The sequence below is a fragment of the Gobio gobio genome (genome assembly GCF_949357685.1).
Source record: "Gobio gobio genome assembly, chromosome: 2".
NCBI lineage: Eukaryota > Metazoa > Chordata > Actinopteri > Cypriniformes > Gobionidae > Gobio > Gobio gobio.
The window spans coordinates 56165101-56181785 of NC_137098.1; the positions used below are offsets into that span (position 1 = coordinate 56165101).

Sequence of the window (16685 nt, forward strand, 5' to 3'; positions counted from 1 at the left end):
TTTGGGTCCAAGTCAATGCTCAAGTCTGTGAGGTTCAAGTCAAGTCTCAAGTCTTTGGGTCCAAGTCAAGGCTCAAGTCTGTGAGGTCCAAGTCAAGTCTCAAGTCTTTGGGTCCAAGTCAATGCTCAAGTCTGTGAGGTTCAAGTCAAGTCTCAAGTCTTTGGGTCCAAGTCAATGCTCAAGTCTGTGAGGTTCAAGTCAAGTCTCAAGTCTTTGGGTCCAAGTCAAGGCTCAAGTTTGTGAGGTCCAAGATCAAGTCAAGTCTTAAGCCCGGGATACACTGCACGATTTAAGCAATCCTGCAAGATCATTACAAATCACACTGTGCCACATGGATCTAGTAAACTTGGGTACGACATGCATGTAGACTGTACGATGATGACACCTATTGATAAAACCTATTGGTAAAAAACAAAGACCATGATGAATCACACTTTGGCAGTTGTAGTTTTTATGTGCGCTGAAAAAAAGAGGAAGCGGCGAAAGAGGAAGGGAAAAGAGCTTGAGGTAAGCAGTTTTAAGTTTTAGCACACTGTGCGATGATCATGCTGAATTTCTGACACTGTCAGAAAATTATTGTAGGCTATCTTTGGTCTGAAGACTGTGACAAAGGCCGTCTTTGAACCCCTCTCATTGAATGACATAGAACCACCAATTAGGAGCCACGATTGATTCACGATGGCAATCTTTTGTCTGGGACAGCCGAAAATCGTGCAGTTTATCCCAGGCTTTAGACATTCATTTGAAATCCCTCCCCCTAAATTAAAATGTTGTAATTAGGACTGTGTGTTATTGAAGAAAAATGCGATATGGGATACCTTTATAAATAATGCAATATTTGATGTGAGATACAATATTGCTTTAAGCGTGTAAAATCTATTTAAATCATATTTTAAAAATGATTATGATACCATTTATGTGTTTTACATTCTTTATGGGAAAAGAAACCTCGCTACAACTTCTGAAAGTGACCAGCAGTGTTTCAGCAAAAATGAATGTCACAAATCTGACAATATAATTTTAACATCAATGTAAACAAACAAAAAATGTAATGCCAATATTTAAATACCAAAAACTCTTTGCTTGACTTGGTAATATATAGTTATATCAACCTTAAAACTTAAAAGCAAGAGCATCCAGGTAAACAAAGACACCTGAACCAGGGGTGGACGATTATTTTTGTTATTTTAATTTATCTTTTTTATTGAAAATAAGAACTAAAAACAGTAGTCTTCACATGAATTAAATATACAATGATACATAATAAAGCTACAAAGGTTATTCAGCCAAGAGCACAGTGATTTTCTCTTGTCATTTTGTTGTTTGAGTGACAGCGGCAGGTTTACTGTATTATCAAGCTGTCACTTTAAGACCTAATGCACGGATCCTACTGACACGGATTCGGTTTCTTTCCCCAACTGATTGTTCACTTAAAGCATAACGACTGTGTTTACATGAATACTCGTCAAGACAGCCATTTTGACATAACTGTGTGTATTTGACAGTTTGAGTGTGTAACAAGGCACGAAAAAGAACTGAAGGGATCACACACTTTCAAAGAGGCGGCTTGTGCGCACGCCGCTGCGATATGCATATCACGATATGAACATCTACGATATTTCCATAATTTCGATATATTGCGCAGCCCTAGTTGTAATCACTTACTCACCCTCATATTTCAATCTCATATTACTTTCATTCTTCTTTAACCCTCAAAATGATATGCTAGATAGAATATCCAAGCTGCTATTTTTGAGACAGCGAAAGTGGATGGTGATTTATACTGCTCCAATGATAATAATAAACTCCATTAAAGTCATAAAAAATTATATCAAACATTAAAACCATAAAAGTAGCATTGTGTGCTATATTCCAAATGTCATTCATGTTTATGTTCAATTCCACAATAATGCCTCTTTAGATCATGCACACACATAATTATTTCTTGTGTGTCATGTGACACACTCTTAAAAATAAAAGTTCTTTGTTGGAAACCCCCCTTTTGGAAATGTAATTTTAAAAATAGTGTGACAGGAAATCAGACTAGAGAGGACAATTGTCAGTGAACAACAACTGATAGCTATCATACGATGTCAGAAGACTTGGATGAATCTTAAGGACTACTTTAATGATATTTGTATGGAACTTTTGAGTCCTTTTTGAAGCTTGATGGCATAAATCCTCATTCATTTCTGCTAAACATCTCTTTTTGCGTTTAAATGGAAGAAAGAAAATAATACAGGGTTTGAAACGGCATGGAACGGAGTCAATGATGATACAATTGTAATTTGTGGGTGAACTATTCCTTTAAGGTCCTGTACTAAGCATAATGCCACTCTCTCTATCAAAAGCTGACTGGGCCCATTAATGGCTCATGAAATATGTGCCAGGGCTTAGTGTCAAGAGCCAATTTGCTATGTCAGACAGTGAGAGCGAGTGAGAGAGGGTCCCATCCAAAAGATTAGCAGTGCAGAGATTGCAAAAAGGCAGTGAGTCTGTTTACAGCTGGTCAGAGTGAATGGCCACACAGTAACTGTGTATGAATGAGCCTTTCAGTTCTAACTTGACCCACCGAAGATTGAAAGGGAGGGAGAGAGAGAGAGAGAGAGAGAGAGAGAGAATTCATGATGAGCAGTATATGTCAAAACATACAGATAAGAGCTCTTTACCCTTTCGCATAACTGATGTCAAGGCTCAGACAGATTCTGAGAAAATCTGGAGAATAGATTCCAGCACTTGTACAACGTCTTCAGTGAAAAAAAGAATGAATGTTTGAAGAATAAAGTTGTCTAAAAGTAAATGTTTGGTTCTGTTTAAACTTGCATAACTGTTTAAACATGCATAACTGGTAAGATTGGATGCGTGATATAAATAATAATTATTTTGCACAAAAAAAAAAGATTATTAATCACGATTATTCGTTTGAGACCGTCTCTGGTACACAGCAGCTTTAAGGAGAAAATACTCAGCAATGGTGCTGTCTGATGAATTTGCACATGGTTTGTCTTAAAACTTATTAAAACACTGCCCAGACATATAATCAACATTAAAAACTTGATTTTACCCACAGAGCGACCTTAAAAGGTCCTGTTCTCCGTGATCCCATTTTTCAAACTTTAGTTAGTGTGTAATGTTGCTGTTAGAGCATAAATAATACCTGTAAAATTATAAAGCTCAAAGTTCAATGCCAAGCGAGATATTTTATTTAACAGAAGTTCCCTTTCAAAGCCTACAGCGAACGGCCGGTTTGGACTACAACTCTGTACATCCTGCTTTAATTACGTCAGTAGAACAGTTTGTTGACTAACCTCCGCCCACAAGAATACGCGAAAAAGGGGGCGTGGTCTTGTTGCTCCCTCGTGGAGAAGAGGAAGTGTTGCGTTCGGTTGCGTTTGTCGCCATGTCGTCCAGACGCTGTTATTTTCACCCCGGAGTCAAATCACCTTTGTTTGGCCTTCAGGGGCTGTATTTTTAGCGCGTTCATCTCCCCGTTATGGTAAGAGGCGTGACCTTCCCGGGCAACGTGCCCTAAGCTGCTGTCGAATCACAACACGGGAACCGCTGGCCCAATCAGAACTCGTTACGTATTTCTGAAGGAGGGACTTCATAGAACGAGGAAATTCTCAGGCCGTTTTGAGGACAGTGAAAACAGCGGTATACAGATAAGTAAATTGTGTGAAAAATACTGTGTTTTTTTACACATGAAACATGAACACATGTTATATTGCACACTGTAAACCCAATCAAAGCTTAAAAAAAACCACAAAAAATGGGACCTTTAAACCCGACAGCTTTCACATATTTTGCTGTACATTAGGAAGACAGCACTATCCACACGGTCACGTCCAGGTTTGCACCATGCATGAGTTTAAAGATGTAAATCAATATTTGGGATTCAATCATTTATTGCAGGACGATTACCCTGCACTCTGAGTTTGACTGTCTCTGCGTAACATATTTATGTGCTTCACTGATTTAAGGGTTTATCTGTAAAACTGTCATTAAAAGCAGCTGTGTATTTATGACCCTGCATGGACTAATAAATCAAAACATTAACACCCTTTGAACCATCAGTAAATATTGTGAAGCTGTAGAACACATGAAAGTTAAATAAAACCATAGGATTTTGCCTCATCATTGATGTCTTCTGAGTACAAAGCAGCCAAAATCTGTCAGACTTTATGAAGAGATCTTGAGTACCTCACCATTTTTTCTTACCTAGAAACCTTGTAAAGTCACCCTTTCTTGACACTATGTGTAACACTTTTCTTATTGATGTCAAATATATAACCTGCCATTTTTAATAAATGTCAAAATCTTTATTTTTTTGGGACATTATATTTTGTATTTGTGTGGCCTTCTTGTTCATCCATAAAGAAGAAATATACAGACATACTTGAAATACACACTCAAACGTCCACAACCTATTCCCGGCTCACAGCAATGAGGCTGTCTAAAGCCAGATCTTTGTCTCTGCTTTAGGTGTCAGCTGTTCAAACAGGCTGAAGCTGCAGCCGTAGTGTCTCTGGACCCACAATACAACAGCACTGAGAAACCAAAGCGCTCGTACTGCTGCCTGACACATCCACGGAAAACTTCACACCATGCCCAGCACAGCACGCTCATTTAAATATACACACGCAAACTCAATCTCAGAGCCTGTTGAGTGCTAGCCAGAAATGACATGTGAGATAAAGCTGTTGTTTTTCTGACTGTTCACTTGTGTGTTGATGAGAACATCTCTACTGACAAATAGCTGTTTACCATACTGGCTCTGTTCCAAGCTAGTGCACATTTTTAAGGCATCATAAACACGCTCCCGACACAGTGGCTGATACAAAAGGTAGGCGGCATAACATACCTCATTTGTTTGCAATGAAAAAACAACTCTAAGGTTCAAATTCAACCCAGTCTCATTCCTCCTCTCACTGCCATATAATTTCCGGCCATCTCTCTATGGTCTCTGTCAATAACAAGTGCTGAAAATTATCCCCCCAAAAAATTTTAACTTCACAATGCGATAGAAAGAGCATATTGTTATGCATTTCCTGTCTCAGAAAGGCAGAGACAACAAAAGGCTCATTTGTTAGTCCGCCTACAATACAACCCTTCAGTAGCGTTTACGAATCTGTAAATTGGGAATAAAAAAAAAGTGAATCATATGGAAAGCAGAGCGAACACTCCCTAAAATAGAGGAGATGGTGACATTGAAAAAGAGAGCACAAGTGGCTTCAATTGAAAGCTTGAGAATATCAATACCATTGAAAACAGAATGCAATAAAAAGCAATCAGGCACAGGGTTAGTGCAACATCTGCTTGTCATAATCTATGCTATAAGCCAAGCAAGAACTGCTATTTCAAAATGTACTCTGGCCCATAATTGTTGACTATGTACTCATTTAACCTCTGAGCTTCTGCTTAAATGTTGCATTTCTCAGAAAGATGAAGTACATGCTTTCAGACCCAGAAGAATAAAGGTTGTTCGCCTGAGATAAAGCGTTAGCTACTGATTTATTCAAACAAGTGAATTTCAGAGCTTAATAAGAACCTGCTTCCAGAGTGCACCAAACTCTCTACGAATACAAGGGTTCAAAGCCCTGTGGTTTAACTAAAACCCAAAGTTTTAGTTCTGTACACAACAGGTTGTGGGCCATGGATGGACGGATGGATGGATGGACGGAGACAGCTGAAGTTTGAATTTTGAAGGTTTCGGATGGATGGATGGATGGATGGATGGATGGATGGATGGATGGAGACAGCTTAAGTTTGAAGGTTTCAGATGGATGGATGAATAGATGAATAAATGGATAGAAGGACAGAAGTTTGAAGGTGATGGATGGATGGATGGAGTTTGAAGGTTTTAGATGAATAGATGGAGACAGCTTAAGTTTGAAGGTTTCAGGTGGATGGCTAAATGGATAGAAGGACAGAAGTTTGAAGGTGATGGATGGAAGGATGGAGACAGTTGAAGTTTGAAGGTTTCAGATGTATGGATGGATGGATAGATGGATAAATGGATAGATGGACAGAAGTTTGAAGGTGATTGGATGGAAGGATGGATGGATGGATGGATTTACATTTACATTTACATTTATGCATTTGGCAGACGCTTTTATCCAAAGCGACTTACAGTGCCCTTATTACAGGGACAATCCCCTGGAGCAACATGGAGTAAAGTGGGACACACTGGTGGTGACCGCTGGGATCGAACCAGCAACCAGTTCCATGGTTTATGTCAGTTCCATGGTTTAACCCACTGGACCACCATCTCACATGGATGGATGGATGGATGGATGGATGGATGGATGGATGGATGGATGGATGGATGGATGGATGGATGGATGGATGGATGGATGGATGGATGGATGGATGGATGGATGGATGGATGGATGGATGGATGGATGGATGGATGGATGGATGGATGGATGGATGGATGGATGGATGGATGGATGGATGGATGGATGGATGGATGGATGGATGGACAGAAGTTTGAAGGTGATTGGATGGATGGATGGATGGATGGATGGATGGATGGAGGCAGCTTAAGTTTGAAGGTTTCAGATGGATGGCTGAATAGATGGATAAATGGATAGAAGGACAGAAGTTTGAAGGTGCTGGATGGAAGGATGGAGACAGTTGAAGTTTGAAGGTTTCAGATGGATGGAAGGATAGATGGATAAATGGATAGATGGACAGAAGTTTGAAGGTGATTGGATGGATGGATTGATGATAGATAGATAGATGGACAGAAGTTTGAAGTTGATGGATGGAAGGATGGAGACAGTTGAAGTTTGAAGGTTTCAGATGGATGGATGGATAGATGGATGGATGGATGGATAGATGGATAAATGGATAGATGGACAGAAGTTTGAAGTTGATGGATGGAAGGATGGAGACAGTTGAAGTTTGAAGGTTTCAGATGGATGGATGGATAGATGGATGGATGGATGGATAGATGGATAAATGGATAGATGGACAGAAGTTTGAAGGTGATTGGATGGATGGATGGATGGATATATAGATGGACAGAAGTTTGAAGGTGATGATGGATGGATGGAGACAGCTTAAGTTTGAAGATTTCAGATGGATGGCTGAATAGATGGATAAATGGATAGAAGGACAGAAGTTTGAAGGTGATGGATGGAAGGATGGAGACAGTTGAAGTTTGAAGGTTTCAGATGGATGGATGGATGGATGGATGGATGGATGGATGGATGGATGGATGGATGATGGATGGATAGAAGTTTGAAGGTGATGGATGGAAGGATGGAAGGATGGAGACCGTAGAAATTTGAAGGTTTCAGATGGATGGATGGATAGATGGATAAATGGATAGGTGGACAGAAGTTTGAAGGTGATTGGATGGATGGATGGATGGATGGATGGATGGATGATGGATGGATAGATAGAAGTTTGAAGGTGATGGATGGAAGGATGGAGACCGTAGAAATTTGAAGGTTTCAGATGGATGGATGGATAGATAGATGGATAAATGGATAGGTGGACAGAAGTTTGAAGGTGATTGGATGGATGGATGGATGGACAGAAGTTTGAAGGTGATTGGATGGATGGATGGGTGGATGGGTGGACAGTTGAAGTTTGAAGGTGATTGGATGGATGAATGGATGGGTGGACAGTTGAAGTTTGAAGGTGATGGATGGATGGATGGATGGATGGATGGATGGATGGATGGATGGATGGACAGAAGTTTGAAGGTGAAGGATGGAGACCATAGAAGTTTGAAGGTTTCAGATGGATGGATGGATAAATGGATAGATGGACAGAAGTTTGAAGGTGATTGGATGGATGGATTGATGATAGATAGATAGATGAACAGAAGTTTGAAGTTGATGGATGGAAGGATGGAGACAGTTGAAGTTTGAAGGTTTCAGATGGATGGATGGATAGATGGATGGATGGATGGATAGATGGATAAATGGATAGATGGACAGAAGTTTGAAGGTGATTGGATGGATGGATGGATGGATGGATGGATAGATATATAGATGGACAGAAGTTTGAAGGTGATGATGGATGGATGGAGACAGCTTAAGTTTGAAGGTTTCAGATGGATGGCTGAATAGATGGATAAATGGATAGAAGGACAGAAGTTTGAAGGTGATGGATGGAAGGATGGAGACAGTTGAAGTTTGAAGGTTTCAGATGGATGGATGGATGGATGATGGATGGATAGATAGATGGACGGACAGAAGTTTGAAGGTGATGGATGGAAGGATGGAAGGATGGAGACCGTAGAAATTTGAAGGTTTCAGATGGATGGATGGATAGATGGATAAATGGATAGAAGGACAGAAGTTTGAAGGTGATTGGATGGATGGATGGATGGATGGATAGATAGAAGTTTGAAGGTGATGGATGGAAGGATGGAAGGATGGAGACCGTAGAAATTTGAAGGTTTCAGATGGATGGATGGATAGATAGATGGATAAATGGATAGGTGGACAGAAGTTTGAAGGTGATTGGATGGATGGATGGATGGATGGATGGATGGATGGATGGATGGATGGATGGATGGATGGATGGATGGATATATAGATGGACAGAAGTTTGAAGGTGATGATGGATGGATGGAGACAGCTTAAGTTTGAAGGTTTCAGATGGATGGCTGAATAGATGGATAAATGGATAGAAGGAAAGAAGTTTGAAGGTGATGGATGGAAGGATGGAGACAGTTGAAGTTTGAAGGTTTCAGATGGATGGATGGATGGATGGATGGATGGATGATGCATGTATGGATGATGGATGGACAGTTGAAGTTTGAAGATTTCAGATGGATGGATGGATGGAAGGTGATGGACAGATAGATAGATATGAAAGAACTTTTCTTTACTACAATTTCCGTCACACAAAGCTATGCAAATTCTCACCAATTCTCCTTTTGTGTTGCATGGACAACATAGGTGACATGGTGAGAAAATAATGACAGAAATGTAATATTTGAGTGAACTGTTCCTTTAAACTATTGACATCTTTTTAGCTATTTACGTGAATCATAACACATCCTCCCCTTTGAGGAAGGTTCCTGCCACCACAACACAAGAACACGTTAAGGTGTGAATACTTGCAATGTGTTGGCCAAGCATTCACATCTGCATTTGAGTATTTGCTGAAATATGTTTCTGGCTTAATACTGACTGACAGAACTCTATACACCGATTCAGCCGAGGCCTTGTGAGTTTTATCACTTCATCAGGCTGGACAGAAGGCACAATTAAATTCGTCTGCCCACCAAATCCCACATCTAACACAACTGACCCAGCGAAAGCCCTTTCATGAGAAAGTGACGGCATCGAGATGTGTATGTGTCTAGCAGGAGGAGCGCACTGCCAGAGGGAGGTGAAAGAGCAGAGCCGCTCTCTAATAGGAAAAGCAGGAAAATAGGAGATGTGGGAAAAGAGTAGTGAAAACACCTGTTAGACTCTGCTTCACTTTCAGTGCTGAAACTCACAGCTTCTTAAAGAGTCCCAGCGGCGGCTCCCACGCGTGCATAAATCAAGACGAAGTGTTTAGCCCATAGAATAAATATTATTCTGAAAGATTACTGCAAAGAGCTTTAATGGAGACTCTGGATAAATGCACATCAAATTTCAATTTAGACTCCACCAGAAACCTGTTCCCTCCCAGATAGATGGCTCCAATCACCTGCTTCACTCAGCAAAATGCAAATGATACATTCTGACGTGGTACAAACGGCTGTCCGTCGGCTCTCGTATGAACTGGGGAACGAATGACACTAGCCAAATGGTGTGTGTGTGCATGGAAAAGGCGCTCGACGTGGCCGGCTGTAACTCTATCCCGGAGTGCCTTGCTACACTAATGCCACAGCGCTACCTGCTACCTGCTCTCTCCTCCGCCTTTCCGCTTTCATTTCATTTAGCCACGGCAGTGTCCCACAAAGGAAGGACTTGGGTTTCAGCTGTCGTTATTCATGTACCGTCGCGCAGGACAAAGAGATTTGGCCACTTTAGGTGGCAGCTTTGCGGTGTAAATGGCTGTTATCGAGTGGCCCTATTGCGATGGATTAGGCTGGCGTCCATGTTCATGCCAGGGCTTCCATTAACATGCACACCGGCACTCTATATATAACCTGTTTCTAACAAAAAAAAAAGAAGGCAACATTCAACGATTCACTCCAGACCTGCGAGTTTGTGGCTATAATTTGACTTGAGAGGCTGGAGGAGAGAGCTGATTTGAGCTTGTCTCTTGCAGAGACATTTGACTGGAATATTTGAGTTAATCTGGAAAGTATTAAGTATTCAACGTTCCCTCTCAAACAACAAAATCCATATGCCTATCTCTGGGCTTTTTAATGGCTGATGCAGATAATGATATCCAAAGCCACCCCCAGCTGATGGCCGATATACAAGCAATTCGTTTCGACAGATAAACTACTGTTTAAAAATATGGGGTCAGGAAGATTTTTAAAGAAATGGATCATTTTTAGTCAGAAAGGATGCTTTAAATTGATCAAAAGTGAGTCAAAAGTTTGACAATTCAAATAACTTACTAGTCATTAGAGAATCCTGGGAAAAAAGTACATGGTTTCCACAAAAATATTAAGCAGCACAACTGTTTTCAACAATGATAATAATAAGAAATATTTCTTGAGCAGCAAATCAGCATATTAGAATGATTTCTGAAGGATCATGTGACATTGAAGACTGGAAATTCAGCTTTGCATCACAGGAATAAATTACATTTTAAAATAGATTCAGATAGAAAACAGTTACTTTAAATTGTCCTATTATTTGACAATATTACTGCTTTGTTAAATAAATGTATTTATTACTGTATTTTTGATCAAATAAATGCAACCTCATTCTTAAGTACATATAAAAATGTATAAAATTACAACTATTCATAACTACATTGCAGACTAAATATTGTTTATACATTCATCCAATATTTTGAGGGCTAATTTTTCTTTAAAAAAATATGGATTTGACAATATTACTGTTTTGTTAAATAAATGTATTTATTACTGTATTTTGATCAAATAAATGCAACCTCGTTCTTAAGTACATATAAAAATGTATAAAATTACAACTATTCATAACTACATTTACTATTATTATTCATGAACTATTTTAAAATGCTGGTAATCTCAAAATGGTCAAATATGAAATGGATTGGTCATTAAAACTACATTTTTAGATCATTTCAGATGCAGACTAAATATTGTTTATACATTTATCCAATATTTTGAGGGCTCATTTTTCTTTAAAACAATATGGATTGTACAAATCCATTGAAGGTTAAAAATTAAAAATGGTGTCCAATATAAGGTGTGATTTCTAATGCACGGGTGCACAATTATAAGTATACAATCAAATCAAAAGTATAAATCTGTACACATTCAAATCTTCATGCACTCTTCTCTTTTCCCAGTTCTTTCACAGTAATTTGTTGCAATAAAACACAAAATTCTAACTTTTACTGCAATATCAATATCATTTTCTGTCGGGGGACAACAAATTACAAATGATCAGATCAGGCTACATTGTAGGTTTCAAAAATGGCCCATTAACCCTTGTGTGTGGATAGTGTGATGTCACCATTATGATGATAAGCCAATGTAAAAACGTGTAATGAGTTTTTGTAAGTTTTTAAATAAAACAGTCAGCTAAACAATGCTGCAACATCCCAGTAATAACCCAGCCTTGCTTGCTGTAATGTCACGGTACAGTGTTCAAATATAAAATGAGCTATGAAATGTAATTGTAGAGCCAGTGCTGTACAAATGACTAAAAGTAGTAGGCATAGAGTGTAGAGAAAATGTGATTGATCGTATTCAGGTGAGCGATAACTAACTCCACCAAAACAATCTTTGACCTTTATCATACCTGACCAGTGGATGACATCAGTGTCCACATGAAGCTGATCTGACATATGGGCAAAACCCAGAACTCCATCTTTAAAATCCCGTTCCAGAGCTGTCTGGTGAATGATGTCAGTCAGATATCAGCCTGAAGAGAGACAGAGAGAGAAGCGTTTAAACACAGATCATCATACACCCAAGAGCTGCTGCTGCTGCTGTAAGAATGATGCTTGGTTATTTACCTCTGAGGAGACTGTTGATTCTAGATTGAAAGTGCCAGGCAGGGGTACTCCTGACTGGCTCAATTACCCTGTCTAGGCTGGAGTGAGGTTTTTGACAGTGAAAAAAACAGCCTCTTCCTCAGGTATTCCCCATGCATAATGCAACAGCAGTAGGAATGCAGTGCAATAGGTTTCTGTGCATCATTTCTGAGCAGCAGTGAATGTCTTATGTACCCGTGTTCACATGACACTGCTTTTATTTGATCAGATTAATGCCTGAGATGCAGCAAACACAGAATGAGATGGACGATCTGACCAAACGCACATACAGCTTTTGGCAGACAAATCAAAGTTGCTTTATAAATGACTCATATCAAAACATGCAGATATAAAGACCATGCAGACCAATTGAACAAAGCTGATATCATTCTACAGAAACTCGTCATGCAAAGCTACGAAAAGACGTGGGTTTATATGACCAGCTCTTACCTTTGCTGCAAAGTAACTCATAGATTCACATTTTAATCCATTAAACGCGCGCGCCGCACTAGTAATCAATTTACACCGCACGAGCTCCGATTATATTGACTTGAATGGCGTGTGGCCGTCACGCGGCGGTCAGTCGGATGTTATAAACGCTGAATGCAGCTGGAATGACTGAGAGTTTCTGCTATATCCTCAGCGCTCGGCTGCGTACTGAACACTGAGTTGACAGAAGTTAGTGTGCTGAGCTTATAGTCCACTAGGCGTCCCATACCGGACGCGACTAGGTCGCTCCCCCCATAGCGGGGCATGTTGTCACACTTTATTGGGTAAGCTGTCGCGATGGTACCTGTTATTAAAGAGCCTTTTTTTGCTATTAAAGTGCCTTTTTGCCCCCCAAAAAAGAATAAACAGTAATTAAACCCGACACACAAAACCAGTCAATGTAAATTTAAAAAGAAATAGGCTATAGAAATATCAACATTGTTTTAGTCCGTATCTACTTATATAATTAAAACACCAATTGCCCCAATGAAAATGTGACAACTTGCTCATCTAGGAATATTCATACCCTTCTTTTGAAATTACAGCAACTTTTCAATTAAACTACTTCATTATTTATAGTTGACGTAAATCTATTTACATTTATACAACAGTTTCTGGTTCTCGAACCTGATTGGCTGAGAGCCTTTTCCAGAGGTGCGATATTCTAATGATAGTTTGTATCAGTCCGTTGATTTACGTCAACTATAGGCTACTATATGATTTACGTCAACTATAAACAATGATAAGTAAAGTTTAATTGAAAGTTTGCTGTGATTTCAAAACAAGGGTATTTCTCATGAATCTTAGATGTTTCGTGTATATGAAAAATGTAGGTATGTATTCTGTTTGGACTCTTAAAGGGATAGTTCACCCAAAAAAAAGAAAATTCTGTCATCATTTACTCAACCTTTATCCTTTAAGTTGTTCCAAACCTGTATGAGTTTCTTTCTTCTGTTGAACACAAAATAAGATATTTTGAAGAATGTTGGTAACCAGATAGTTGATGGTAGCCTTTTTTTTTCCTACTATGGAAGCCAATGGCTACCATCAACTGTTTGATTACCAACATTCTTCAGAATATCTTCTTTTGTGTTCTTCATACAGGTTTTCATACATGAGGTTGTGTAAATTATTTTACAGAATTTTCATTTTTGGGTGAACTATCCCTTTAAGCTACACTTAAAAATATCTGGATGCCCTTGTGTTAGATAACAAATGATCAAACGAGAGTTCTCAAAAAACAAGATTCTCAAAAAAAAAATGTATATAGTAATAATTGGTCTGACATTGAACCTTGGTTTGATATTTTATATCTAACGCAATGACATTCAGACATTTTAAGTGTTTGAATACTTTCTCAGCATGATTCAACTTTTTGGATTAATTCCAGAGAGCAGCCCAGCGCTTCATGTCGGCTTTTATCATTCTATATGCTCCTGCGAGTGATCAAAGAGCTTGTTGGGGCACAGCATATCTGTTTATTATGAAGTGTAGAGTAGCATTTGGCAGGGAGAGGCTTTGATATGCTTTCACCTGCCCTGGTTGAAGTCAAAGTGAGCAGCGGACGGGCAAAGCTTTTCATTCTTTTAAAGAGTCTATTAGTGAGCTCTTGGATCTATGTGGTTCATTATTATTCTGCACAGATCTAGCAGCAGATTTATGATGAAGTGAAGTGTTACATTTAAATTTGAAAAATGTGCTGTTGCAATTTGCAACAACGGATGTGTATTTTAGATTTTAGACGTAAGAGTTTGAACTGCAAAACACACAACAAATCATATGCATCCATGAGATGCATAAGAAATATTCATGGTCATTTCTGGATGTGTGTTTGCTTTATGAGCACAGAGTCATCCTCGTATTAGAGTCAGGATCACTTTGAGTGGATTCATGGACTTTTATCTCCACCTGCTGTTGAAGAAAAGCATGCAACAGTTATCATGCTCTTCTGTTCTCATTCATTTAGCAATTCTTCTATTCCAAAACTAGAAACTAGAATATTTCCTAGCTAAATTGTATATTTTACCCGTCACACCTTTTAACATGATGTTTGAACATGATGAACACCTTTTTGGCATGATGTTTAAGCACAGTGGGAAACAAAAGTCTGAGACCACTAGTGAAAATGCATCCTTTTTCTAATGCAGTTTTTCCTCTGAGGATTATATAGTCATATTATAAGTCTTAGATTTGATCTGTCCCATCAAGCTGAATAATTTGAGCAATTTGAACCTAATGATGATGATGTTCCCCAGCATGATTTGAGAATTATACAAAGATCATCTTGTGCTTCAGTAGAAGCAATTACATTTGAACATTTGTACATTACTGTACAAAGAGTCACGTGATCAATGTCACTAGTTTACACCAATTGATTAGTGAACCGATTGATTAGTAAAGAATCTTAAATGTAATATTTAATTTGTTTACAGCATAACAAATAACTTTTCGTTGTACAGCATACAGCATAACTTTTATTTATTCTAGATTATTTAAGATTTAATCTACAGGTTTAATCTGGCTTTTGAGACCAGAGTTTAGTGTGGGCTCAGACGTTTCGATTTTAGACTATAACTTATTCCTTCAGACGGGGGCGTTGTGTTACACTCGCCCAGCGCCACGTTCCCTTTTCATTATAAAATTGTGAATAAACTTTTTTACACTTTAACTATGCAGTATTATCCATTTGACAATGATACTTTGTAACAAGAATCTTAAAACAAGTTAGACAGAATATGTCGTTGTCCAAAACAACCGACTGACCTGTTTGTGGCAAAGTGCAGGAACACAGCAGGGTTGCTGGATATAGTGGTGTGGTTTAAATGGAAATAGGCCATTACTGTTAATGACAAGAAACTCAAAGTTATTTGCGTGTATCAACAGCATCCGAGAAAAAAAATAACTATTTTTCCTTTCATTTTCTCCATAGGGAATTTCAACATTCTTAATTAAAGAATTCTAAGCTTGATTTGAAGCATTACTTTTTACTTATCTTATAGGTTCATCGGCACATTTTGCTGCCGCTTCAGCCTCACATTCCTCGCCACGTTTCTACACTTGGTGAACAAGCTGAAACCGAACTCACACAACACGAACGTATATGAGGTTTGTGCCATTTGATTAAAATAAAGCACACACATATACACAAAAAATACACCAGAAATAGTATACAGGCACCTTTAACGTATTTAAAGCATATGTTTCGGGGAAATAATGGTAGGCCTAGTAATTCATTGTTGTAGTCTGATCAGCGCCCTCTGTTGACATTTCTTGGCCATTGCTGTTTTGTGTTCACTGCAATTATCAAAGTTGGTGGTTTCCATGAACATAATAATGCATGACTCGATCTTATTCACAGCTGCACCACATTTCAAGGAAACGACGGAGAGGTCTTTATTCGTAACTTATTTACTACAGATGCTTTTGTCATTATAACACCAAAGACACTTTGTTGCATGGTGGCCTGGCGACGAACATTGGCTGTTCCTAATCAGATTTTTTCTTAAAATGCCTAAAAAAGAAAAGTGTTCTCTAGGCTCTGTCTGAGCTTTTACTGTGTGCACATGATGCAATTATAGAACAATGACTGCAATAGCAGTGATGCACGGTTCTAGCATATCATTATGATTTACTGCAACCCATTTTGCTAAAGGGTAAAACTTGTGATTTGAAAAAGTCACCAATCGAACCTAGTGTATGTCTACTTGGCTTGTAGGCGATGTAATTTCCTATGTTGTGCACAATAGCCTTACATTGGACTATTCGTTGTTTATAAATCATCTTAAAGCATGAAGAACAGTCACTGCTCTTTTTCTGACTGCAGACCCATTCACCTCACTGAAACTGAATGCAGATTTGTGTTCTGACAGGATTGAAATGGGGAGAGCTAGCCAGCTAACTCTCTGAATGATTGATTCAGATATCTGTGGGGAAAACACCCTAACCCTGCAGAGAGAAAAATGTAAGGGTAAAAAGCTTGCTTGTTTCTCACTTTCACAATAGGAATCAAATAATGTCCACAACATTCAGGGCATAACAGAAGAGTAAAACAATGTTAAACGAGAAATTTAATCAACTTGCCTAAAGGAAGTTTATTC

General features: G+C 38.8%; 1 protein-coding gene across 1 annotated transcript in view; it reads right to left on the reverse strand.

Annotated features, from left to right (window-relative positions):
- Nucleotides 1–12785, reverse strand: part of adamtsl3 (ADAMTS-like 3) — a 211021-nt gene extending 198236 nt beyond the window's left edge. The window contains exons 1-2 of the mRNA XM_079802035.1: nucleotides 12550–12785; nucleotides 11865–11987 (exon numbers count right to left, since the gene is read on the reverse strand). Coding sequence (XP_079658161.1) covers nucleotides 11865–11933 — 69 coding nt within the window. The 5' untranslated portion in view covers nucleotides 11934–11987; nucleotides 12550–12785. The remainder of the gene's footprint in view (nucleotides 1–11864; nucleotides 11988–12549) is intronic.
- Between the last annotated feature and the right edge of the window lie 3900 nt (nucleotides 12786–16685).